This window comes from Ixodes scapularis, unplaced genomic scaffold (assembly GCF_016920785.2).
Source record: "Ixodes scapularis isolate PalLabHiFi unplaced genomic scaffold, ASM1692078v2 PGA_scaffold8__174_contigs__length_109621045, whole genome shotgun sequence".
Lineage (NCBI taxonomy): Eukaryota > Metazoa > Arthropoda > Arachnida > Ixodida > Ixodidae > Ixodes > Ixodes scapularis.
In genome coordinates, this window is record NW_024609883.1 from 26,039,517 (window position 1) to 26,064,084 (window position 24,568).

The 24,568-nt window shown below is 44.0% G+C and overlaps 1 protein-coding gene across 1 annotated transcript in view; it reads left to right on the plus strand.

Moving 5' to 3' along the window:
* The window catches only part of LOC8036763 (nucleolar GTP-binding protein 2), a 69,377-nt gene that overhangs the window by 24,473 nt on the left and 20,336 nt on the right, over positions 1-24,568 (plus strand). The window contains exons 6-11 of the mRNA XM_029970971.4: positions 169-327; positions 3,161-3,274; positions 14,268-14,396; positions 16,343-16,447; positions 18,674-18,832; positions 23,969-24,061. Of these exons, the coding sequence (XP_029826831.3) occupies positions 169-327; positions 3,161-3,274; positions 14,268-14,396; positions 16,343-16,447; positions 18,674-18,832; positions 23,969-24,061 (759 nt within the window). The remainder of the gene's footprint in view (positions 1-168; positions 328-3,160; positions 3,275-14,267; positions 14,397-16,342; positions 16,448-18,673; positions 18,833-23,968; positions 24,062-24,568) is intronic.

The following is a 24,568-nucleotide window of genomic DNA, read 5'->3' on the forward strand; positions in this document are numbered from 1 at the left end:
ATGCGCCGATCCGCCGCAAAGTCTCGTCAATAATGGCCATTGACGTAAAATAGAATGGGTCACGAAAACCTGTCTTTTCTCATGCACCGCAATTCCACACGTGGCGTTTTGATCGATGAATAGAAATACGGACTCCTGCTCAACATGATTGTCCTCCGTCCCGTCCAGGTGATCGACTCGTCGGACGTGGTGGTTCAGGTGCTGGACGCCCGGGACCCGATGGGGACGCGCTCCAAGTTCATCGAGAACTTCATGCGCAAGGAGAAGCCGCACAAGCACCTGGTCTTTGTGCTCAACAAGTGCGACCTGGTGCCCACCTGGGTCACAGTGAGTGGCCTTCCTCTGCCCACGAGGCTCGTTAGATGTCCCTAATTGGGGAGTCGTTTCGTGTCTTATTTTCTGGACTGTGCGGCACGTATACTAACGCTTCGAACTCGCCGTGGAAAGTCTGCAAAAATGGATTTCTCAACGTATCGTCCTGTCATTTAGTAAATGGTGGGTTTGATGCTAACCTACTTCTGAATTCTGTCAATTTTCATGTTCCTCATCGCATTTCCAGAAATGTTACTGTCTTTTACATTCAATCCGTGTCTAAAGTCTTCACCACTGTCCCGTGTGCAAATTTATTTAATAGAATCGCATCCCCTAGCTTGGACATTCTCACCTCTCAGTTTTTGGCCAGGACTTGGCAAGTGTAGTTGAAAGCTGAAACTGTGTTACATTTTGCGTGAAGTGTGTGCCCACTATTTGTAGTCACATTAATTTGTACATTTGATGCTGTTTGTGTGTTGTGTTTCTTTTTACCTTGTGTCTGCCAATCTGAACACCTACGTGGCTGTTTTGGGCACATAAAATGAACAATATTATTATTATTATTATGACGATTTTTATTCTCTAGCCCAGGGGTTCTCAATCTTTTTGGCCTCACGAAACCCCAGGAAGCCTCAAAAATTGCCGTGGGAACCCCCCCCCCTCCCTTCCCGTTCCATATTTGCCAACCGAGAGGCAACAGATGCACAATTGTAGGCAATGTTGCTCGTGTTGCTTCCCATATATCCCCACCATATCAATCGCGATGTCAGTACAACGTGAGATGAAGGTGCTTTGCATGGTCCTGCCGCGCAGCCTGCGGCATGGGAGGGTTGGGGGAAGGGGGTTGCAATTTGGGTGTTCGTAAAACCCATGAGACCAGCTCGTGGAACCCTGTGCTCCCCAGAACCCAGTTTGAGAACCCCTGGTCTAGCCATACCATTTTCGTACTAGTTCCAATTTTTGTGAAATATTTGGTGGCAGTTCGAAGCTTTTGTGATCAAATTCGAGTACTTTGCAAAACATTTTATACTCCAGTAGATGTATCTGGTACATCTGGCATTGCTTAGAACTTAACGGTAACCAGTCTCAAAGTTTAGAACCCTATAGGCCTCATGTTTTTCCCGAGTTGTTGCTCACAGTTCACTTGGCCATGTCATCCAGCAGAAACAGAAAACTAATTCATACATTGACGCACAAATCAGTTCAAAGCATGACTCATAATATCTCAATGGTTATTCTCACCTCTCTCAAGCGTTATTCTCATCGACAACAATTTTGTTTTGAGCAAGCAAAAATAATAGCCCGATGTCTATGACTTACCACTGAAATTAACCTACGTATTTAGAATCGACAAACATACACTGGAGAACAGTTTAGACTGCCATAAAAAATGCTAACATGACTCGAAAACTGCCAAAAACCTGTGCAACTTCAAAACAAGGATTTTTCCCGCCAGACAATTCGGAAAACCGCTAAATTAGCAACATTGATCCCAGCACACATCGGTGCATATCGACCATAGACAATGAGTTGCCGTTCCATCTCGTAGCACTACCAGTTTTTTTAATACCCTAGTTCCCAAGAACTTTTTGCGTCAAACTAACCTTCCTACACCTCCGTCTGAAATTGCTTGTAATAGTTCTAGAAATGCCGCAATTGACCTTCGTCATCGTCTTAACGAGCTGCCATAATTGTTCTTCGGTTTTCTTGTTACTGTCTGTTGCTGGGCGCTCGTCCAGAAAAGAAAAACATTCTTCTTTTTTTTCTTACTCCGGTAAGGTACTATTTTTTCACCTTGTAATAATAAATGCTTTACCTGGGAGCACTTTTGTAGTAAGCGTTAAGAAATCAATTTAAGCGGTCGCTTCAAAAGGCCACCGTTGGGTGCAACACGCCGTAAAATGGGGGCAGGTTTGTCGAAGAGACTCTGATCGCTCGTGACGATTTTGTCCGAAATATCGAACTTTCAGACTTCAAGTAGTCCGAAACATTGTTTGTGGATGTGCACTATATCTCTGTAGTATGGGTCATGGTTCCTCCTTTAGGTTGAAATGACTAACAAGACCGAATTATCGGCATCCGAAAAATCGGTCGGCGACTGTACATACATTCATACATATACAAATGCATAACTACTACATACAGAACATACATAATAAAAAAAATATAGTAAAAGGCACTTACATTAAGAAGAATGTGGCTATATGTTAGAAGCCAATAACGTCCACAAATTATATCAGATGGTAGCCCATAGAGCGTTAGCGAAAGAGTGAGCAGTGATGTCGGGTAATCTATTCCATCTTGACACTGCACTCGTGAGGAATTAGTGTTAAGAATAACTTGTTACTCGGATGCTTCGTTATAGGCCTGCCATGATTACTTGTTGTGGCTCAACATTTGTGCCATTTAACAGTTTGCTTCGTCCGCGAAGATTTGGTCATAGATCTTTTTTAAACGGAAATTTAGGTCTCGGAGACTTTAGTTCCCGTCAATTTATGCGCAAAAGAATAAACAAATAGGAAAGAGAACAGTTAACATTGCCTGAAGAGCGTGTTGGTAACATTGACTGGCAACAGAAAGAATACAACAAATTCGAGAAGAGGGACGACGAACATTTGAAGGAATGTTCGTCGCTCCTTGTCCCAAGTTTGTTTTATTCTTTCTGTTGCCAGACAGAGAACAGGACATGACATCTTTGAAAGGTGTCGTGCTCTGTGCTGTGTCCTATTCGTTTATGCTCTTATGCGTAAATTGAATCTTACCAACACGCTTGGTGTTTACTAATTAGTCCCTGTATCAAATAATGCCATTTCGGTCGACTTACACAGTTGTAAATTGCGTGTTCCAGCAACGCTGGGTGGCCGTCCTGTCTGCGGACTTCCCGACCATGGCCTTCCATGCGAGCCTCAACAACCCCTTTGGCAAGGGAGCCCTCATCAACCTGCTCCGGCAGTTCTCAAAGGTACCGGCTTGAATTGACTTAAAGATATTTACTCAGAGGTAACTCGACGGTACGAACTTGTGGGGTATGCCATTGTAGTTTGTTAATTTAAGGTGGCCATAACAACAAGTCTTCCAGAAGCACCGAATATTAACTACAGAACAAGTTGCGACCTTCAGCTTGGCAAAAGTGGTATGCCTTGATGTCGAAACCAATCCCGAGGTTTCTACAAGATGGAGTCTGCACTTGAAAAAAGGATGCTGAAAGATTGTATCAGCATGAACTAAAGGGACATGCACCAGAGGAAAACATTTTTATTCATATTTAGGATAGCTAGATTAAATTTTTACAGTTTATAGTGTTCATTCTCCTATTTAATGAAGCTGATGTTAGATTTGAAATAGCCTGTCTTTTATGTTCCCGTGCACAGGCAGAAACAATCATGTTCTTGCACCCATGTGGGGCAGGCAACACACTTAAAAGAGCCTAGTAAAATAATCTTATTCACTTCTTTTAAACTACTCGGTGCAATAAATAACAAAAAATTAATTTCCGCCAAACATATCTTATTTTAAAATAAATCAAAATTGCAAAATGCCATTTTCAAGGAGCTAACAAAATTTCCTTAATTTTCATCATAACTATAAAAAGAATACATTCTAGTTAAACATGGATACATGGTTGCTTTCTACATATTCTAAAGTATATGTATGCCAAATTTGGTTGTGATAAGACCATATTAAAGACAAAAATTATTGCGCACAAACTGAAGATTCCCAAAAATTACATAAAGAGAAACACTCATCCAAATGTTACCCTAAATGCATAGCAATACTCTTTCACAGCAGGATAAAGTATATTTCGTTAATAAGTTTCCTTGAGAAATTCACGCTACAAAATACTGCAATGGACGGCAGACGACTAGGCCTACTTGTCAACATCAATATGGTGGCAGGTGACGTCACAATTAGAAGAACCACGCGCAGAAAAATGCCTCAAATTTATGCTGTCCTGGGTTGCCAGGAGGTCTTCAAATCCGTATGTAACTAATTTTGCGATCATGACCGGCACTTATTATTTTTATACGTAAAATATGAAGATTCAAGGTAATAAAGCACCATGAAACCCAAAATCACAGTTTTTGGCAAAATATACCGTTTTCCTGCCGGCACGTCCCCTTAATGCTGGACGCTCGCTCAACCTATTTCAAATGTTAAGGGGCAACTCCGCTCCATTTTTGATCGTTAGAAAACTATGCCGCCCTCTTCAGTATCATATAGGAAGACCCCATGTCAAATATTACCGATCTGATTCCGTCTACAGTGTAGACCGCATATAACGTATGTCGCGGGAGTCTCGAAAATCTGCACTATAAGCGGTACCGCGCTATAACCAAAACATCAATTTTTCAGGCCAAAATACATGCCATGAGACAACTTACCTTTGTAAAAGAATTTATTTTATGTTACGTGAAAAATAAAGCTTAGTTTGAGGAAAGTCTTTATTTCACCAGACTAGTACATTTCTCTCTCAAGTGTGTCACACATTTTGAAAGAAATGAGCGACTTTTGCCTGGCACAGCCTTTTAACGGCGTCGCGGGTTGTGGATTGCTTTTCTCCGGTGATGCAAACGCGTGAAAATTTGCATCCTTTATACGGTACGCGCCAGTAATACCTTCAACTTTAGCACAGGCATGAAATGCTCCAAATAAGAAATCCGGGCAATGTTCGAAAACACAAATGCTTAGAAAGTACCACTGCAGTCGAAGTAAACAAACACAATGACACGGGTGTTTCTGCCGTCTTGAGAGTGCCGCCACGACATCGCCGCACGAGTAGGTAGATCTTCCCTTCTAGTACGTGCTGGGTTATCATAGCAACACACAACGAAAATTCACAGTCAAGGATAGTGCTTTTCAAGGAACGTTTTGCTTCCACCACTCTGTCTACGTCGACGACCACAACCGACGCCATGTTTGCGGATAGAAGCCGGGCCGCAACCGGCATGCAACGCGCGCGAGCACTTCTCCTTGACCTACGATTGGTCTGTCATTGCGGTTGTTTTCAACGCAGCGGAGGGACGCACGCACATGCGTCGCTATGGCAACTGAAGCCTCTCTCTTCGCTTCTCCCCGCTTCTTCGAGCAACCTCCTTGCCCCGCGAGTGCCGCTTGCAGCTAGCTAGTGTCGCACAGGCAAGCGTGCTCGCTGCGCCGGCACGCCGGTCCGGCGCAGTCGGCGGGTTGTTCCAGAAACCGCACTATGACCGGTATTTCCCTTCGCGCGCCTGCATTTTAAGCGGTATGTAATTACATGCAGTTCTATGGGAGGCGAAAAAGCCACATTATACCCGGTCCTGCACTATAAGCGGTTACGTTGTAAGTGGTCTATACTGTATATATTTAATAAACTGGCCAGCAAACCTTCAAGTGAGCCAAGTCGCCGAAATCTGCCAACTCTAGCGTGCGACGTGAGGTGCAATCGTCAGCGCAGTCAATGCGACGGAGTTGGAGCGGCCAACGTTGAACCACTACGTCAGAGGCATGACTACGTCATTCTCACATTTTGTTTGTTCTTACTTCTCAGAGCGAAATTGAACGATGACGTCATGAGTTTCTCCTCCCGGTGTTGGCTGAACGGCGTCCACGTGATCACCGTAACGCGGATGCGCTAGTTTGCACTGCCCTGCGCGCTATAGATCTGTTTCTCCGTTCCCCCTCTCCTCTTTCGTCTTCTCCCCTTCTCCCTCTCCCCCGAGCCGTCACCGTCCATGCCATGCGAAGCGACCTGCCCGCACCGCGTGTCCTGTCCCTCGCCCCCCCCCGTCACAAGACCACGTGGTTCGACGTGACGTGGTCATGACTCTGGCGACATGAGACCAATGTTGCCTGACGCAACAGAAGTTTCGGTTTCGGTATCAGTTGATGTTTAAATTAAGATTACACAAATAATATTGCACATTTCGCGAATCCGAAGACGTAGAGCTGTTTAGTAGTGCTTTGTGAAATGGAATCACATGTAAGCTTAAATTTTTTGTAATTGAGCGGAGTTGCCCTTTAAGGCGTGTTCAGTATCAACAATATTAAGAAAAGTAAAGGTTGAACAATTCGTTCTAAGCATTTTGTTTTGGCTTCAATTTTGCGTTCATTAATAATTTTAAAGATTAGTGCCAAAAGGAAAAGTGAGCCCCTCACGTAATGCTTAACACCGCAAGTCTGCCATCCAGCAACTTGAGAGGTGCTGTTGCCATTGGAGAGGGTAATACACCGAGCTTTACTCGCACTTCATGCACTGGAATGCCACTTACTTTTCACGCTTAATGTTTTTCAATGTTTTTTTGTTTGTCGTTTGTTGAATTTCATATTTATACCCACTTCAGCCACGTGCTTTTTTTTTCCTGCGAAATACCAGTTTTGTTTGGAGTGCATGGATACTAAAGTGGCAATCCACTTATAACGATACCAGATATAACGTCGTACTGCTTATAGCGATCCAGTTTCTATAGTTTCAAGAATAGAAATGCTCAGTTTCTAGTTCAGATACAACGATAATTGGTTATAATGATTGAATCTTGGGGTTTTCTCATTATCGTTACGAGTGGATTGCACTGTATGCGGGAAACAATTTCTCAAATAGACATGGAAATGGAGACGGGTGTTTCATTGTTGAGACGGGGAGTCATAGCTCCAGTTATATGTAAGTAGTGCATGCAGGTTGTGGAACGATTATATGGCTTCTTCATTTTATAATTTTTTAGTGACTACTGGGATTCTGTGGTAGTGTCAATCAATCAATCAATGTTTGTTTTTTCCCTTGTGCTAACCAACAGCTCGAAAGCCTACTGGGTTAAGCACACACACTTGAAATACACACAAAATAGAGAGTTCTGAAAAACATGCAAGCACACAAACATGTCTACCGTAGAATACCACGCATCCGCCCATTCCACATTAAACGGCCATTATCAAATTTGTGAGATCTGAGAAAATGAGCACAGTACATTTATATGTAAAATTGATGACCGGACAAGCACCCATCCCCCATTGTTTTGCGATTATCTCCAAAGTTTGAGTGGGCCCTTGCCTACTCACTGGGCGCTTGCCAATTAAAAACACATTCATCAAAATGATTGTTCTCCAAAAAACAGGTTTGTACTAAAAATATTGACGTCAGTAAATTGCGTGTTTAAAACATGTTGGATTCGCGAAACCGGTGATGCGTTTCGAGTGAGGTTTGGGTAAAATACTCTCGGATTTCTAGAGTTTGTTCTAAGTGGAATGCGAAACTGAACAGAGGTGAAGAGGGTAGGGCTGTCTAATGCATTTTGAATAAGCCTATGTAAAAACTGTACATCCCGAACAGACCTTTTTTTACATAAGGTGCTCAATGTTAATTTTGCTAAAATCGATTTATATTCATAAAAACACTTTCTTCCAAAATATATTTGTCGTAAATTATGCGCACAAATTGCTTTTGTACATGTTCTATACTGTCACTTGCTGTTATAGAGATGGAGTTCCACAATACAGATGCAAATTCTAGTTTCGAACGCACATGGGTACTGTATAATCTCAAAAGACATTGATGAGTGCTAAATGATCTAGTTAAGCGTCTAGTCACCATCAGTGCATTGCCTGTCACACCGACTCTTTTGGTGGTGGAATCACTCGTCACGTAACATAAATGACGTGCTGAGGTAACGGCACGTGTGCAGATTCATACACTCAAACTCATCTCAGTTATGTTGAATTCAAAGGGGGTTGCAAAGTCATTCCAGATGTCAATAGTTTGATATACCAAAATTATTGTTAATGTCCGGGGACAAAGTGTTGTCAGAAGGAGCCTATTCTTTATGCAAGATATTCAAAGAGGTGTTTTGAATGTTTCACATTAACAATACCCGAGTTCAGTGTAATTGGACTCGATTGTATTTATGTAAAATTTATGAGCACGCGCGAATAATGGATTTTGAGATTGAAGCGAATTTCAAAGCAAATAGTTGTTTTGTCCGAATATTTTCCAATTGAATTCTGTAAACGACATAATTTTTGCAAATTTCGCGAATCTCCTACAATTTGCAAATTATAGGTCCCTCGAACAATTCCGGTAATATGTAAACACATTGGAATCTATACTATTGAGATCCCACTGCATTGCGAAAATTAGAACCCGCAAATTATTTCAAATAGGGGTGTGCGAATACCGAATAGTAGTTTTCTAATCGAATGCCGAATTGAATCAAGGAAAAAAAGTCGAATATCGAATTGGGATTTTATTTGTAGGAATTTTTCAAAGTGTGCTGTGAATGAGATGATTACATGTGCAGAGTATGCGCCTGGTGCAGAATATGCATCTCGTACAGAACAAATGCTCAAGTGTATAAACATTCTGGTGAAAAAAAGAAAGCAGTTGCTGTTGGATGTTGGGTACTAAAGATCCAATTTTATGCCACAAACATAATTTATCTACCCCAAATGTCATAAAAAAACAACAAAGTTACAGCCACACGTGCCTTTTTTTTTTCTCGTTAAAAGCACAACCTAACACCGCGACTTTTTAAAAACGTTTGTATATCTCAGAAAAGGGGCATTTTGCAATATTTGGTCTCCATTTTAAAGAAGAAAAAGGGCACCCGGGATTTTATTTCACATAAATAAACAGATAAGGTGTTAAATCTGAGTAAACAGGCTGGTAAACAATATAATCTGAAGTAAGAAAAAAAAAATGTGGGTAGGTGGCGCAAGTAACCGTCCAACTGCCGCTGTGCATCCTTTTTTCCGTCTATCTATCGTGTTTTAGAGAGCCTTGGTTTAAAAGAGGGAGCAAGCGAAACTGAAACCACGGAGACGGCTTCAGCGCAGATTGGTCGTAAGTTCGCATGTGTTGTGGTGTTGGTGGAAAGAAGGTGAGCAAACAGAAGAGCGACGTCGCCTGCTCTCGCCTCGATCGACGCTTTCGTCTTTTCGTCACCTTCTCGCAGTTCGTAATTCAAACGCGGCTATCGAACGGTTGGAAACTCTCTCAAATCTAGGCACACTATTTTTTCGTTCCGTTGTGTTCCGAATCAGAATTTGCGGCTTGCGGTTCCAAAAGTATGTTGACGACAGCTCGGCTGGTTTCATCGGCGTGTTTAATGTGGTTTTCTTTCTGTGATCGTGCAGTCGCCGATTTCTGTGAGTGCGGCAAGTGTGTTTTACATCGGCGCTTTAATTTGAAACGAGGGGCTTTACTCGTGAAAGGAATTAGGCATGGCGCGGGATTCCAGCTTCCCAACAATTCCTCTCTGGAAGCGGCGCAAACGGGATGTTTCGGTTGTGATTCAAGGGTAGATTGTGTCACAATCGTGAGTAAATCTGCGTGCTATAAAGTTTCTGTCGTTCGTTACTTTTTTTTTTTCTAACCTGTGCGTTAGATTTTTGTGGAATGGTAGGACCAAGAGGTGTTCCTCGCACGGTCTCTCTAACATCACGGCGCTTACATCGGGAGAAAAAACGGCCTTTTTGTCAGCTCCACGCCAACCGCGCATCTTTGGCCGAATATATTGAATATTCGAGTGACCGAATACCAGGAATTCCATTCGCAAATCGAATTATTCGGGAACTTTCTATTCGATTCGAATTCGTATATTCGAGTATTTGCATACCCATAATTCCAAAACTTCAGCTTTGGCCTAAATCGCGATATATTGAGCCCACGAAAAATAAGTCGCTTACAGTATCGAAGAGTTTTCCCAAGCCTTTCACTAGCGTGCACCAAATTCAACCGAACTCGTGAAGGTTCTTTGCAACCTTCCAGCTGTCCACCTCTAAGCTCAGTTAATTTGAATATAACAATATCTATGAACCGTGGCATGTAAACGACAAATTTGTCGTAGCTATCCCAATTCAGGGGATTTATAAATCTGCTTGCTGTATAAAACTATTATTTTTTAAATTTCAAATTTGGCACGAAAAAAAACACTATCAAAAAAACAAGCACGAGCGATGAACGTTGGTTGTAAAGTGGCAGGCGAGTTCCGTTGAGCGCGCTTCTCATTGAGCACTTGTGCACTGCGGGGAAGCAATACCCGCAAGCTCCACTGGTGTTGCCTCCCCGCAGTGCACAGGTGCTTGGTGAGAAGTGCACTCAACGGAGCTAGTTCACTGCGATCAGCACTTCGAAAAGTGTGAATATCAAAGTTCATCTCGAAGTGAATATTGAATAATGTATTATTCAAAACTACTATTATGGAGAATTTAATATTGACACAACCCCAAGAATTGGCTATCCACCGTTAACTTCGGCTTCATCTTAACCCCTTAACTAGGGAGCGCGTCTTTAGACGTGCCTCAATTTGGACCTTGGAACGGAAAAAGAGCGCCCTCAAATAGGTGCAAATTTTTAACGAATGGTACAGGTACTGTCACGTATCAAACATACTGTATTTGCACGAATATAACGTGAGGGCAGGTTTTGATGCCCTCAAAAAGAAAAAAAATATATTATTACTATTATAACGCGAGCCAAGGCCGCGCCAATTTCTCGCTCTCAGGGGCATAGCAGAAGTGAAAAGTCAATGGAAATAAAAGAAATATCAGTTTATGTTTTGACTGCACTCTTCCTGACTGCTCAGGTCCTTCCATCTACGATCCACTTGGCGACTACGCAGATAAGCAGCAGTATGGCACCACTAATTCTTTTTTCTCTTTTTCTTTTTCTTTGGTGCGAGCTCCTCGGCAGCCCACAATCCAAGCAAGGCACAAAGCAGAAGCACCAACGCACAAACACCAGACCACTCTGGAGCAGAAGCTAACAAATGCATAGGCAGAAAAAAAGACTGCTGAACCCGATACACGGTCACACTTATTCTTGTTCTGGTCCCTCCGCATAAACAAACACCTCGTGTCGCACTGCACGATTGCATAAATGCGGTTGGTGGCCTTGGCTTGGCTTGTGGTGACTTGGCCTGGCCTGGCCTGGCTTGGCTTGAATTGGCTAGTGCCTGCATTCCCACATGGTGCGCGCTGCGGCGTTTCTGGGGCGTGCCTGCGTTGTACAAACACTAAAGCGATAAAAAATGCTTTTTTATGTTTTCTATTCACCCCTTCACGTGGCCCAATAGCTAATAAATTTCCTCCCACACCCCGACTTCTTTTCCCACGCGATCTCCTGCATTTAGCAGGCGGGATGGCTTTCTCCAGACTCGCGCACCTTGTGGCTGAACTCGATTCCGAATATAACGCGAGGCGCGTTTTGGAGCACGTAATTCCGAAGAAAAAAAACTTGCGCTATATTCGTGCAAATTTGGTAATATTCAATGCATTAAATTGATTTATGTTCGCTGCTTGGTTGAATGACTCAATTGCATTGGTGGTAAATATTTCTGTTCTCGTTCTGATCGTGCATGCTCAGAAGTAGCACAAAGCGTCGCTTGAGCGAAGTGACGACATTGACTTGGACAATCAGTGCATTATGCTTAGTGACAGTGAAACCTCGTCACTCGACGACCACAATGACGGCAAAGACCTAAGCAATGCGTTGACGGCAAGCACGTCCTCATCCTCTACGTTGTTGTGGCAAGACACAAAAGCCTCGTGAGCACGCTTTCTTTTCCGAGGAAAGCGCTCTCAAAAGAAGAAAAAGCAACGTGTTATTCCTTTCCATGGATGTAAACAAACATGGAATTTGAGCTTACAGTGCAAAAACATTCAACTTTTTTTAGTACAGGTACCCCCAAGGAATTGTCGTACACCCAAAAGGAAATCTCATGCACTTTGTAACACATGACTCAAAAATAAGGTTTGAAATATCAAGCTCTTATGACCGTAGCTAGATAAGAAAACGCTCATGCAAATATTAACTAAAAGCTGAAAGGATTCTCGTGACAGTAACAACATGGGGTAAACACGTTTGCTCAAATAGGTTGTGTAGTGAAATGCTCTTTCAGAAATTATATTTAATTTCTGTGAACTTGTTTTTCTTGAGTGTCATATTGTGTTGAGCCCGCTAAGCACCGTAGGCAGCATAGAAAATCCAGAATTGCAATCATGCAGTGACTGAGGTGTATATAGAAAAAAATGTAATGCAGTGCATTTTTTTTTTTGTGCGGAGAAAGGATATGCATGATTTCAATTTTGTGTTTCCAAGGATGCTTACAGCATGCAGATTGAGTTTGCGCCACAAGAAGGCCATCTCAAGATCCACTTTGTGCCCGCTTTAAAGGGGTTATGACACGCCAAAAATAAAATATGAGATGACAATATTGCTAAAACCCATTGTATGTTCCTAAAATCCTGCTAAATTTGTATTGAAAATGGCGCGATAGTTTCGTGGATAAATCGATTTATGTGCGGATCCTTTGGAGGGGCCGACCGGGTGGAGCGGGAGGCTAAAGACGTAGCCAGCCTCCCGCGCGGCGTCCCCTTGCACGCACTCACAGACTTTGCTCTCTTGGCGTCTCGAGCTTCAGCTTACTCGTGTACCTTCCGCGTTTCGAACATGCGGTCCATGACGATTACGTCTACGGCATCGCTCGCCATGTCAAAGTGTTCGACATTGATCGCAGCAGCGATGAGAGTAATTGTTATTAAGAGATGTTGGAAGCTGTTCATTTTGACTGCGACCCGCTGGCGACCAGCTCCAGCGACGGCGAGTTAAGGACGAACTCGCCGTGGTCACTGTCGTCCGGAAATATTTCGCAGGTGCATGCAGGGTGGAAGGTCAACGGGCTGGGGGCGAGATCAGGAATAGCTTTCAGGTTACCGAGTTGCGTGAGCGGTTTTGATCGTCCCGCGGCGTGGAGAGCTTGGGCGCCTAGAATGAGAGAGCTTTCATGGTCACGTGATTTATGGACACCATGGCGTGACTAGCTCGGCAGTGTTGCCTGGTAGCCAGATGAAAATGATAAAAATTCGTAAATCGATTATTGCAATTACTATAGCTCTAAAAATGGAGTAACTTGGTGTATACACTAAGTAGCTTATGAGCATTCCATTTCAAGAATAATCTATCCGTTTAATTTTCGTGTCATAACCCCTTTAAGGGGTGATGTGGGGCTTTAGAGTAATTTTCTTATTTATAAAAGAATGCTTATCATATTATACACTGGTATAACACATCTCACATCTACTCCAAATATGCAATCAGATATTCAATATCTTTACTAGAACTCGAGTTAGGAGAGATCGGTCTAATTTGATTAGCTCCTTTGTTACGGGTCGTTAAAAAAAAAATTGTTCGTAAATTATCAAAATTTCTAATGTAACTGCATTCACAAAGGTGTAATTTGTGCGGTGATGCTATTTTAGATCTTAACTCGGAGGGTTATGTTACTAAAAAACGATTGTAATTATAGTGCAAAAGGCATGCTTTCTCATTATTTAAGAAATTAGTTAATTGGATAAAGCTCTTAAGTTGGAAGGCTATAAAAATAGCATCACCGCACAGCTCCATTCTTCCCGATTAAAATGGCACAAAACGTGTTAATATCGTCCAAGACAAACTTCAGAAAACGCCTGTAAGGCATCGGTACTTGTGAAAAAAAGTGTGAAGAGAGAAAAAAGACCTTGAAGTATGTGTATTCCTACTGAATGTTCATAAAAAATTAAGACTTTATATTTTTCTTTCATATTTAAAAATTACATAGAGCAATGATATTTTGCACAGAGCTGGGTGGGTATGTCTAAACATCAGAAAAGCCATTTTCTTGGAAATGACTTTTCCCCAACTTTTTATCATTTAAAGACCAGCCTCCCCCCTGAAGGCAACATTTTCGTTTCATATATGACAACAGAATTGGCTATGCTCATAGTTGCATCAATGTCATTCCTTCGGGTTTAACGGGGATTAACACATAAAACAAGGAAGCCTCTTTCTAAAGCGTGCAGAAATGGGGGAATACTTAGGAACAAGGAAAGGCTACCCTACCTGCTGTTCTGAGGGTTTACCAAGTTTAGATTTTTGGCTTGGTTGATTGATTGATGGATTGATCCATTGACTGATTGATGGATTGATCCATTGACTGATTGTGTTGCAGCTCCACACGGACAAGCGGCAGATCAGCGTGGGCTTCATTGGCTACCCCAACGTGGGAAAGTCGTCGGTCATCAATGCCCTGAGGGCCAAAAAAGTCTGCAATGTGGCACCCATCGCTGGAGAGACCAAGGTGTCATAGTCATACAGTCGAACCCGGATATATAACATCCAATACGAAACTCAGTTGAGAGTCCCCGACAATCTTTTCGTGTAGATGCCATGTTCGCACATGGAGCACCACCTCCTCGGAGTTCTATTTCCTTGGCTGCGTGTTTGTTTATGATAAATCGCCATATTGTGGGGGGAAAAAAAAGAACTATACAGAAACTATAGCTAGAGTGCCTAATCTAACCACCAAATGCATCGACAACAAGCGCAAACTGTCCCTACTTTCACGTGAGACCAGCAAAGAACACGAAATCCGAAGCCAAAACAAGCCTTACTGATGTGCAGTTGTCGATGTTCCGGGCTCATTTCGTAAATCATCGCTGTCAGAACTGCAATCTGATGACCTGACATCATCTTTCGACTCGCTCGTGCTTGTATTGGCGACAAAATCAACCGCAGATGCCCTCAAATTGCGAGGCTTCATACGCTTCCGAAAAGGCGCGCCTCGCAATGTAGACGTGATGTTCGCAGTGCAAAGTGCTCTTTTTTGACCGCGTGTTTGGTTGCGATAAATTGCCATCTCATGGAAAAACATAACTATACGGAACTGAAACTAGAGTGTCTGTTCTAGCCATCAGATGCCACAACTTGTCCAGAAACGCGTCAAAGGCCTTGCAACGAGGCTCGCAAATCGTCAATCACGATTAATTGATTTTGACGAGCGCAGTACGGAAAGAGTTAAGCTCCAGTTGAAATTTCCACGTGTCCGCCAATACCGAAGATGTTTAACAAATGGGAGCTCACTAAATGCAGTAATTCCTCATTAACTCGAGGTCATATAACTAGACAAATATTCGAAATAAGTGAGTTTCAGAACAATGCACTGATCACGCATTGTGCAAATGAAACCCTTCCAAGAAGTGCGTCAATTGATTTGACGCCCTGCGGCATGCGGCGCGTCGGGAGAACAAAACGACCACAACAAAATTATCAGCGAGCAACGCTCAAGATTTGACAGCAAAACCAATAAACAAGAATGCAAAAAAGAAATAAAAAAACTGAAATAACTCAAGAAATAAAAAAAAACTGAAATAACCCACAAAAGAAAGAGTGAAAGATGAAGACGAAGAGCAGAAATGAAGTTGAGGGCGAGAAATGGCGGCAAGCAGTATCGGGAAGAAAAAAAAAAGTAAAACAACAAGCATCCTTGAGGCGCACGGCTACTCCGCGCGTCGCTGCGCTAGGGACTTTGGAATTTTTTTAATATTTTTTGCACATTGTCGCACACACAATGATGTGCACATTTTTTTTATTGCTGTTTTTTTAAGTAATGTTTAGGTTATTGTCTGTTTTTTTTTTTTATTTTTTGTAATATGTGTTGTCAAGTTTTTAAAATATACAAGGCCGGTCCTGAAAACTTTTTGAGATAAGTGATAAAAGTGCATTGTGCCTATGGCAGTTCAATTAGGGGCTTTCGCTGAGCTTCGTCTGTGAATGCAGGCAGCTGAATTTTGTAAAGGAAATGGGAAGGTGGAGGGGTGCTTGATCAGTATTCTACCATCGTGTTTCATTTAAAAGAAGGGAGCTGTCCACATTCACCTTGTTCAGAGAACACAGAATTTCTAAGGCTGCTGTTCGTAGCGTCATAACCTTGGTAATTTTTGTAACTAATTACTCTTGAGACGTTTCTGCATGTGAAATGAAGCAGATATAAGTGATCTTACTGTTGACGTAGGTTCTTTTCTGGGTTTAATTTTTCGTTTGTACCCACATTTAAATGGTCTTTGGAAAACATTTGTATTCAAGATTGCCTCAAGTGTGCCCGTAGTAGGGCCATGTAAGCAAGACTAGCGTGATGTTTTGGCCCACATCTTCCCATGCCTTTACTTTGAGCTTGAAAATGCTCAAATTCAGTTTGGGGGCGCAAATCGTTGTTGTCCAGTTGCCAACAATCTTTCCATCATCCAGGTGTGGCAGTACATCACACTCATGCGCAAGATCTACCTCATCGACTGCCCCGGCGTGGTCTACCCGACGGGGGACAGCGACACTGAGATCGTGCTCAAAGGAGTGGTGAGCAAGCACTCTCTATTAGACCAACAGTTGTTCCTCTAAGACTGCTTCATGCATGTATGTTTGAGCGCTCTTGAGTGCATTGTGTTCCCTCTTAACCGCTTAAAGCATATTTCAAAATGGCAATGACTATTATGGTGACCACTTTTTGATATAGTTTTAAGGTATTATTCCAACGTCTGTGACGCGACTTCCTGGAGACGTGAAAATATTTTAAAAATTATTTTGACGTCTCCCGTCAAAATACTTTTGTCCTTATTTTGACGTCTCAAACTTAGAACTCTGGAGCCAGACTGGAAAGTGATTGAAAGTGGCATTCCAAAAGTATCATCTTGCTTGGAGTCTACGTCGCTGTCCAAAATGCATTTTCCGAAAACAAACGTGCAATTGACTGCAGTTTTTATGACCTTTTAAATATTAAGGAATGCAAAAAAAAAAAAAAAAAAAAATTCTCAAAGTACAACTGGTCAGCTATCAGGCCAGCAACCTTTGCTCGGTTGCGCTAAACATTACAGAATGCGGTGCTGTCGCTGTTCATGATTTCTTTCATGTTTTATATAGACGAAGGAACTGAATCTCTTGTCATAAAATCGGCAGTTGATTGTATGACATTTGCCGTTGGAAAATCCGTGTATTTCGTACAACCGCAGCTCAGACTGCACTATGATCCTTTGTTATTCGTTTGCACCAATCGAGAAATGTCAAAGAGGCAGTGTTTGCATTCAAAACGTTTCATTTTTATTCTGCCGATCGTTTGATAGCCAACCCACTCATTTTACACGAACCAGAAAGACCTAAACAATGAACCCCCAAAACCCGGTTAAAGACGGGGCGGGAGCCACATGCAAAGCGAGACTTTGCAACGCGCTTGCACGGTAGTGGAGGTGTGGAGGAACAAAAAGCGTGCCAAATTCTCAGCGTTATGCATACGCACCTACATTTGTTTTGTGCAGGCCAGCTAGAGGGATAATTTAGCTCGCCTTTGTTGTGGATTAAATATTTTAATTGAAATGCATGCCGAAATGACGCCGCCGGGCATGTCACTTTTGAAAGGGTCAACTCTCGAGCCAGTTGAGCCAAGTATGACCGAAATTTCTTAGGCACGCGGCACAGCGGCACACGACTCTGTCGATGAAATACCGACAGTACAACAGTGCAGAACACTGTCAGAAACTAAACTGAAGGAAACCACGAAACGCCTACCACCGCAGCAGACTATGACGGCTACAGGCTGCATTTGACGGGGGACGTCAAAAAATAAGACCGTCATTTCTATGTTTTACGGAAGTGACGTTGTAGACGTCAAAATAATGCTCAAAATATTTTGTTGGTGGGCTCTGAAATAGTCACTCCTTTCAAAATCACTTCTAACTCCAGTTGAGTCGCGCTGTCCTGTCCAGGCACATACCATGTTTTGCGAGGAGAGTTCACCGTCCCCCTCGAAGGGTGGTTCACACACTTGCTTTCGCTTACAACCGAGTTCCTGCAATCTTTCCTGACGAGAGAGAGAGCACGCTGCCACAATATATGAGGTGGCCCCGGAACTGTATTTCGCTGGAGTGAATGTTTTGCAGTACTTGCAAGATTGGACGTACATACTATGGTCGTTTGTGACTTTATCAAAAGATGTCTGGCTAGTGAGAAAAGAATCGTGTGGGGGAAAAAAGTAGAAAATACATGGAAATCACTAGAGTTCCTTGGCTACCCAAAAGACAGCTCCAACATGCTCTCCCATCGTGTATGACAGTGGTTCTCAAATGGGTGTTTGCGGACCCTTTGGGGTCCGCGAAGGCATTCTAGGGGTCTGAGAAGCCCTGCCTCATCAGTCAAGCCCGACAATAAAAGTTTTTTTTTCCAGGTCGAGAAGAAATGTTTTAGTTTTTGGGCGAGTTTCTTCGTGTGTATGTCAATAAGAAAGGTCTACTTCACACGAGCCTTTAGTTAAATCCATTTATTAAATAATTATTATATTTAACCTATACCTTTCCCTCCCTCTCACCACGAACGGGGGGGTCCTCCATCATCTCAGCCGATCCACGAGGGGTCCACGAAACATGGATTGTTGAGAACCACTGGTGTAAGAGATCACAAGAGGTTTCAATGCACTTGGTCGTGAGCGGTCGCGAGTGGGTGAACCAGGCCTAAGATGTGCAACGCAGCCACGGGGAAGTCCTCCCGTAGACACGCGGGCGTCCTTGGTGTGACGAGATGCGGCACATTTCCCAGGTGAGGGTGGAGAACATCAAGGATCCCGAAGACCACATTGCCGAGGTCCTGGCCCGCGTGCGGCCGGAGTACATAGCGAAGACCTACAAGATCGAGAGCTGGGACGACGCAACAGACTTCCTGGAGAAGCTCGGACGGAGGTCGGGAAAGCTGCTCAAGGTGAGTTCCGTTGCCGAGAACGGGCGTCTCGAGTTCCCGATTTCTCTGGCATTTGTTACAGTTTTGGGGGTCTAAATGCGTAGCCTTTATAGGGCTAGAAGGATAAATGGTGCCGGTAGATCCAGACGGGTTTTCTGGAAGGGAAGGAGAAAGCCCGCTCCGCGGGACACGCTCCTAATTGACAAGCGGAAGAGGCACTCACATTTTCCGAGCAAACCGCCAGAGACAGTCAGTTGTTTGAATCAGCCGCCGCTAAAACTTGCTCGAACTTGATGAGCTAATCTAGTAGCTCTTTGCCAAACCAATCGCTACTGTCGAAGTCCAGCGGGGCAAGCAACGACCGGCCCATGGCATGTGCATTATTGGTACCACCGAGCCTCCGTGACAAATTGAGAAGAATAAGTCCGCGTTTGCCACCTTCGCCTACACATTTTGACCGCCTCGGAATGACGGGGCATGCACGGCACATGCCGTCGATGGAGCTCAGGGTGCTAGGGAGACTTTAATAAACTCGCAGAGGTAGGAAACCTTTGCTCGCACAGTCATTAGGGAGTTTTAGAATGACGTAAACAATTTTAGTGCATGCTGACGCTGTTGGTGCACGCTACCAGGGTGTCTAACAACCAGAAAACCGGAAATTGTCAGGGAATTTTTAATTACCGGGGAAAATCAGGGCATTGTCAGGGATATTGTCAAAAAGCGACCCCAGTCAGGGAAAATGAGCCGGAAACGCCATTGAGTACCCTGAGCAAAGACGTGAGGACTTGGGTTCAAAAAAAGAGGCAATATATTCTGCTTAGAGCGGAGCGTGGGCTCTGCTCACCCCATATAGAGCGTGATATGTGGTTGAGCGTCGTGTTTTCATGTGTTTTCAGAAGTGACCTCTTCACTGGCACTGTCGGCGGCAAGAAAGTGCTATACAGTAAAACCTCGTTCTAACAAAGTTGAAGGAGCGATCGTAATTATTTCGTTATAACCATTAGTTTGTTATAGCCAATGTCCATTTCTTCCCTATAAGCAAGCAAGGGGAATTATGATTGCTTTGTTATATCCATTAGTTTGTTATATCCCATTTTGTTATAACGAGGTTTTACTGTAGTAAGTTACAGCTCAAGAAGGTAGCGGCAAATGCCCCTCAAAAGGATTCGTATATCCCTCCGCCACCTCTGCATCCAATAGCGTCCCATTGTTTCCGTGACGTCGTGGCCAACGCGGGAGAGGGTTTTGCCTTGCTTTGAATATTTACTTTATCTTTCGACTTTGACTTAGCATTTTGGAAGCCACGAGAGGGAGATTAGAATTTTTCCCTCCGGTGGAAACAAAAATGACTTTGGGGGTTAGGTTTTCCCTCTTTGATGGATACAAAGGCCACTTTCAGGGGCTCGGTTCCCTCTCCGATGACTACAAAGGTCGCTTCCTTGAAAAGTGGGGTTCGGAGACAAGTTGGCATCACTCTGTAGCCATTATCTATTCATTGAAGCGGAACAAGGGGCATTCCCAGGAAACTATTCTTTCGACTGCGGATGGATTTGAAACGGGCGCATCACACTTATAGGAGGAGCTTCTCCTACCTTCTTGACTTGTAACCGACTATAGTTTATTCTGGACGGGTCGAACCCGAATATTTCGGGATATGAAAATTGGATTAAGCCCGTGCAAAATGATCCTCACAGTGCTCAATGCTCAAGGCCTTGTGTTGTAATTGTCTCGTTTATTTAACCGCCTCAACATTGGTCAGAGAATTTCACCTGAAATTTTCAGAGAAAGCCTGGAAAAGTCGGGGAATTTCAAAATAGTTTGCTAGACACCTTGGCTATGCAAAAGAGCTTTAGCGGGGCCTTTCAGCGCCGTGATGCAAAAACCCAAGCATCTTGCGCTTGCAAACGGCACCGAGATAACAATTTTTATTTCAGACACAAAAGGTTGTAACTTGAGAAAAAAAGGAGTATTTGGGTCCAGGGTAACATTTGAGATTTGTTTAAATATGAGGATGCCCATTTGCGCCGCCTCGGCAAGAGAGGTCTCGCGTATGTGTGTACTTGGTAAATTCCTTCAGTCTTCTGTACAAACACTTTGTGTCCTGGGCATATATCTAACACTAAATCTTGACTTCGGTCGTCGCGTGGCAAGAATCGTGGCCAAGGCTCGCAGCTCTCTAGTTTTCGTGCCCCTGTTTTTCTGGTGCTTTGGACAAGCTATTCTGAAAGTCTTAATTACAAAAGCGCAAGGAACAAGGACAGAAGAAGGATACAAACAAGATAAGCGCTTGTCCTGTTCGTATCTTTGTTCTGTCCTTGTCGTTTGTGCTTTGTGACTAAGACGTTTACCCAACTAGCCCAACAGTTAATTTTCATTCTGAAAACACCATACATTGCCCCGGTTCTTCCGTGTCTCAAATGCTGCTCCTCCATCTGGAGCCCTTATCAGCAGCATTGCATTGAAACCCCGAAGGGTGTTCAGCGCCGCGCCACGTGGACGCTGATACGCCGCAATCCACCCTCGGACTACGATGCGCACCTGCAGTCCGTCGGCTGATTCGTCATCGCACGGTGGCACAAATCTGCCTCCTTGCCGTTCTACCGGGCCTCCCATATGGCTGGATCATACCTAGCCTCCTCGAATCGTACATGTCTTCCATTACCCCTTCGTGCCCAGACTTGACAACATCCCTCTTTCCATGAGCTGTAGGCACTCTCCTCTCTCTCCCTGGGCCCGCCTTTGCCTCAAACCACTGACGACCTTGGCGGTTTCACCAGAAGTCTTTCGCATGCTCTTCTGCACTTGTAGTCACGTTGTTCCTTTCATTAGGAAATGTATTCCTTTTTCATTTCTGATCTACAGTTTGTCCTTCTTCATCTAATTGTATCTCCTCGTGTGCTCAAGGGATTGGCTGTTATGCGCCCCTGCATATGGGTTATAGACCTATCTGCTAGCCGTGCACGCCTCCTGCGTTCCCCCCTTTTTTTTTGTGCAAATAAAAGATTAAATGATTGATTGATTGATTCCGTGACTGACTGTACTTTACTGACCTTTGCACACCGTACCAGTCATTCATTTGCCGAGAAGCATTCGCATGTTTCAAGCCGCAAGTTGCCGGCGATTGTTGCCCACCTTGCTGGGTCTTCCAAGCCGTTTGTGGCACGCATCTCCCATAGAAGTGCAATGTCATCCTGTATCGAAAATTGCAGTCGCAAACTTGTCGCCGACATCACGCTCACGATGACCGGCGACAATCCTGGGAGTTGCCATTTTCTAACTGCGCTCATCTTGGCTTTAGCCAACTTCTCGTTCATTGCGAATTCTCCTTGGAGGGACACAAAAACTCTTTGCATGAGCACGCGAAGCGCAAAATGCAGTTAGCGTTCAGGACATGCGCAGGGGCGACGACCCGATTCTTTGCGTACACTATTCCAAAACTTCCCATTGCCTACTGCGTTCTCACTTTATTGCGCAAGAAAACACCGGTGGCTTGCGGTGTACAAAGCTAAAATATCGTGCAAAAAAAAAGGTCAGCTAGCACCTTTTTTTTTTTAATCAATGTATTAACTAGCTTAACTTCAGCCCACTAAACTATCAGCCGCGGCAAAATCTGCACGCCTGGCCTTGTATCTGGTTTCTTGTTTGGATTTTCCGTCATTCTCATTCTTCCTCCCGGGATCACAGATGTGAGTGCTTTCAATTTGGCTCGCTCCAGTAACGTGCTGTTGTGGACATTTGGGAAGATCTGCAGATTTCGGCGGAGCAGTCTTGGCGTGGTTGGAGATGCTCCACAGAGCTGGCACTGCCACACTGCCACAAATCTATGCTCGCAAGAGCATAGATTTGTGACAGCTGGCACTGCCACAAATCTATGAGCGCAAGGTGTTCACCTTGAGCAGGATCTGCCGACAGAAGATGCACCCTCGGAAAGGGATGCCTTCGGCATACTCTAGATCTGCAACGGTACGGGAGTACGTTGAGCTAGATTGTTAAGCATGCTAAATGGAACCAGCTGCACATAAAAAGGAACATCAAACAGTCCTGGAAGGGCATGTCTAGCTTTCAGCACGCCGTTTAGCATTATAATCGGGATTCTCACCGCCGTTCGCAAATTTTATGCCCGCTCTGGCAACAATTATAAGCTGGGATAGCATCCTGGCAGGGCACACCTAGATTGCAGTGCGCATCTTCGGTCTATAGTCGGGATTCTTGCCGCCATCCAGATGCTTTACGGCCACTCTAGGAACGGGCACAAGGTGCGTTAGCATCGTCAAAAACATATAAACATAGCACACTGTTTCAGTTGCTTTCAACTTGTAATGAGCGGTGGCAGCCTGTCTACGATCGTGTTGGTGACCCTGCGTCATGTGTTCCTGGCATTTGGTCGACGATGGCCGCCCATTCCCACGGGGCAGGGAGCGGCATTAGTGGTCGTCTGTAGGCAATGTTGCAGATTGTCGACAGTTTTGAATGAGTTACAGATTGACAACAGCGGTGAATTTAGGAAGTCCTGTAATGACTCGCACGGCGACTCTGTTCATGCACTCAGTTCATTTGTTCTTGTCTTGTGCTGAGTGAGAGGTACAATGTTTCAGGCTTACACCATTTGGGAGGTGAGCGGTGCTTTGACGAGGATATGCAAGTGCTCAGGGATTTTGAGGTAACTCTTCTAATCGGTCCTAGGGTGTTCTTCCAGGCATTAGTGAGAATGTCCAGTCATGCCACTGCTTCCCCATGCTCGTCCATTTCTAGTTTAAGAACTCGAACTGTCGGTTGGTTTAGAATTGCTTTTCCCTGCACGGTGAGATGAGTTAGGTTCTCAACGTTGGTCTTATCAAGTCTGTGGCTGGTCATGACAACAAAAACTGTCTTCTCAGGCGAGTCCGAGAGGCCACCCTCCTCGTCGGAGCGTGCGGAGGAACAATTTCTGCTTCGAAGGACACGCATGCCTCCCAAACTTTCTACATTAGAAAACTTTCTAAAATTGCTTCTCACTTGTGAAGGAAGGTCACGAGGTGGGCTTAAATTTTTGCGTTGTAATGTAGCTTTCTGCGAAGCAAGAACTGCGTAGATGCCCCTTTGGTTCGTCTTATACGATGACCGGGTCACAGATTACAATGCATGTTGTGAATCAACAAATGTGCTCGCACTTTGCAGGGTGGGGAACCAGACGTGCCCACCGTTGCGAAGATGGTCCTCAACGACTGGCAGCGCGGAAAGCTGCCCTACTTCGTCAAACCGCCCGAAGAGGTGGGTATTTCGGTCCTTCCGGTTTGAGATTGATCCGATTCCGAGACAAATAACTTTATTTTTCTTTTTTACTCGTCTTGTGGGTGCACGGTGTAGGGAGCAGAGGCCGAACGAGCTGCCCCAAAAGTTCGCCAGGTCGAGATAGTTACGAGAGAATTTACGAAGCAGTCCTACGAAACAAATTGAAGCAATAAGGAAAAGCAAACGCATGTGCGACTTCATTATTTGCTGGAAGAGATCCTAAATTAAGATTGTAAAATATCGATTGCCTAAAATATATTCAAATGAAAGTAATAGTAAAAGAATGCACGCGTTGGGGAGATAATAAAAGCGCAAGTTTTCAAAACCTCCGTCACACAACTATTGCCCTACGGAAGAAAGATGTGGCAGCCATGAGATACAGTTTGATGGGGTAGCTCTTTGAATATAACCGTATCTCCGACGTTTGAATGACGAGAAGAGGTTCAAATGAAATTGCGGTGAAAACATTTTTTTGAAGGTAGGCTT